At 34.2% G+C, this 3,583-nt stretch overlaps 1 protein-coding gene across 1 annotated transcript; it reads right to left on the bottom strand.

Moving 5' to 3' along the window:
* Window positions 1–1,458: 1,458 nt before the first annotated feature.
* LOC101431283 (olfactory receptor 5H8-like) lies at window positions 1,459–2,427 on the bottom strand. Its single transcript, XM_004447642.3, has one exon. It carries the CDS (start codon window positions 2,386–2,388, stop codon window positions 1,459–1,461), a length of 930 nt encoding a protein of 309 aa, XP_004447699.1. The 5' UTR covers window positions 2,389–2,427.
* Window positions 2,428–3,583: the final 1,156 nt, after the last annotated feature.

A 3,583-nucleotide genomic window follows, 5' to 3' on the forward strand; every position in this document is an offset into this window, starting at 1 on the left:
TACTTAAAAGGCCAGATAAGGTCATCAAAATACCACATTTTACTTTGGTAAGTCCTTTCAAAAATCATCTGATACAGAAGGTTTAGTCACAGGAGTGTATTCCCAACACATACAAAGTAAGTCTAGGTACAAGTTTTTATTGGAATTTAATCCATTTGAGTCTGATTTCTAAAATTATTTACAAAAGAAGAGTTGTACCTGCTATAGGACATAAGTCTAATTAAGGTACATAAAAATGTTGAACTTAATCCTCAATAACGCACTAGGGAGTAATAAAAATCGAACAACTCAAAAGATTGATAGACATAGCAAATTTTGAGAATAAAATTAATATAATGTAAACTATAGACCATAGTTAGTACATAGGTATTAAAGAAAGAAGGCAGTTCAGTGAGGAGCTAAATGCACTGCAGACTACTTATACATCTTTATTGAAATATAATTTATTTGTAGTTAAGTTCATCCATTATACGAGAACAATTTGAGAAGTTTTAAAAATGTAAGGCCATGCCACTCCCACAGTGTAATATTAGGATGTTTCCATCACCCAGAAAATTCTCTTTGCAGTCCAAGCCATGGACCCAGGTAACCACTAATCTGGTGTCTGTCACTATAGTTTTGCTCTAGATGATCGTAGGTAAATAGATCTGAGAGTTTGGCCCTGTCTTCAATGTCTTACCTCACCTTCTCGATGGATTCTTATTTCTACTTCTTTCTCTGTGTGGAATATGAAATGAATCCCTACAGGAGGTGAAATTCAACATTTCCCAATAAATAACAGTGAAAGAACTTTTGATGGCTAGCAGTATTGCTGGGATGTACCTGTGCTCATCCAAACACAAGCCTGACACCACTATAGAGTTAAATGTGATGTGATGCTCCATGATATACAATGTTTTGGAAATCAGACTTATGCTATTCAAATGCATTTAAAAGGATCTTCATTATGTCAGCACCTAATACATTTCCAAAACCTCATTGAAACACATGTAAGCATTTAAATGTTTAAATATGCTTTCTGCTTTAATGACATGCTTGAAATATTTAAAGTTCATGGTATGCTTTTGAGTAATATATATAAATATTTTAAGGGGCTTTTCAGGTACTAACAACTCAAGTTATTAAAACACTGGAGCATGGTGTATAATCAATTTAATAAGATGTATTCAAATTGTTATAATTTAGTTGAGGATGCTGGCATCTATGTTCCCAAGAAATATTGGTGTGTAGTTTACTTGTGATGACTTATCTGGATTTATTATCAGAGTAGTGATAAACCCTGGACTATGATAGGAAGCATTCTCTCATTAAAATGGAAATAACTCCCAAAACATGTTTTTAAAAAATGCACAAACAATTTTAATTACAGAAAACTTTGTACCATAATCATATGGCCATAACTAACTGCACAATTTTATGAGTGTTTTAATAAAAAGAAATCCTATTAGTATGAGAACTTTAATATTTCACTTTTAACATTTTACACACAGAATCTATGACCTTCTTATTTCTCAGGCTGTAGATAAATGGATTTAAAAAAGGAATTATGACAGTGTAAAACAGAGATTCAATCATATCTTGATCATCTGCTTGAGGAGATCGAGGGTGCACATACATGAAGAGAAGAGGACCAAAGTATAAAAAGACAGAAAAGAGATGGGCTCCACAAGTGGAGAACGCTTTCCGTATGCCTTTTTCTGACTTCTTTTTTAAGACTGTAGAGAGAATAGAGGTATAAGAGACAAGAACAGTCAAAATGGTAAATACCTGAATTGAACCCGAGAAAATAAAAAGCATCAAATAATTAATCGAAGTGTCAGTACAGGAAATCTTAAGCAAGGGAATGATGTCACAGTAGAAGTGATTTATTATGTTGGACTTACAGAAGGTTAATCTGAATAAAAAGCCGTTTTGAATTAAAGCATGAATTAGACCCCCTGCAAAAGACCAGACTAACAATTGGATGCACAGTCTATTGGTCATAATCACTGGATAAAGTAAAGGTTTGCAAATGGCTACGTAGCGATCATATGCCATAGTTGCCAGAAGAAAACATTCTGTAGTTACACTGATTACAAAAGAACAAAACTGTATCATGCATTCAGATAGAGATATCATTTTATTTGTGGCTAAAATTCTAACCAGCATGTTAGGCGTCACTGTGGATGATATCCAAGCATCCACAAATGCTAAACACCCAAGAAATATGTACATTGGGGTGTGAAGGTGAGGGTCATTACAAAAGAGAGCAACCAGTCCTAGGTTCCCCAACATGGTGATGAGATATACCACTAAGAACACCAGGAATAGTGAGATTTTCCACTTTGGTCGATCTGTAAGTCCTGTGAGAACAAACTCTATCAGTAATGTCGCATTTTCTTTTTCCATGTCCTCATTGGATGTATCCTGAAATAAGATGGAATAAATGAAAAGGAATTCACTATTATAAGATGTTAGATCACTGGAATAGAAATATAACCATTCTCTTAGAATGACTCCTTAACTTTATTTATTACTAATATAAATGGAGGAATCTTTTTAGGAAGACTGACAAAATGGTAAAATTCAATTATTTTAGTTCAGAAATGTGTAGGAATTAATAGATAAAGAAAAAGGCATTCTAACTAAATGTTAAGTATATAGGACATGTTGAGTGAATAAAGGTAGCTTTATTTGGGTGTGACATGGATATAGGTCAAGGGAAAAGTATTTTGCAGAGCTTAGATTTTAAAGTGATTTGAATGTAAATAAATACATGAGAAGTGTCTATATCATGTATTATATTACATTGGGGGTGCCTAGAAGATGAAGAGATAGTTTTTTATAAGGGATGTACTGGGGATTGAACCTCATACCTTGGAGGCAGTTACTCAACCACTGAGCTACATCTGCAACCTGTAGAAATAAATTTAAAAATTCAGTATGTTGAGCCATTAGGACTGATGGAAAAATTTGATGAGAAAGTGATGGTCAGTGAAAGAGAGAGGAGTCATTTGGTGATTAGGTAGATGTTCACCAAAAGTTGAAATTGAGAACCTTAGATTATTGGTAAATTCATGCAGAGAAACATGCTTGGAATAACCAAGTGAGATAGATTAGTAATACGGGTATACTAGAGCAGAATAGAAATAATGCCTTGGAGGTATTGGGGTAACTGAATAATAGTTATGGATCCAAGGGAAATGTATAGAAAGAAATGACAGTACTAGGAAAGAATATTTGAAGTGATATTTTAAAAGGTAGTAAATATATGTTATTTAGTAGATGACCAAATCTGATCCTCTTTCACATCTGGCGGGAATCAGAGGCTACCATCCTCTCTAAAAGCCCAAAGACACAGAATTTGCTTTTTTTTTAATCTCACTTGACTCTGAATTTAAGTGAATTGAACTAGCCTTGGCTAATCAAACCCACCAACTACAGGTTTGGAATATGGAGAGAGGAAGACAAAAGAAAAAGAGCAAAAAAGAACTGTGTACCAAAGGGAGCTAAGACACCATTAATATTCTCCAGAAAATGCATCCATTATCCATGCTGGTGGTATTGGTAGCAAGAATTGTGCCACCGGAAGCTGAGCATCGTG

Source organism: Dasypus novemcinctus, chromosome 4 (assembly GCF_030445035.2).
Source record: "Dasypus novemcinctus isolate mDasNov1 chromosome 4, mDasNov1.1.hap2, whole genome shotgun sequence".
NCBI classification, from domain to species: domain Eukaryota; kingdom Metazoa; phylum Chordata; class Mammalia; order Cingulata; family Dasypodidae; genus Dasypus; species Dasypus novemcinctus.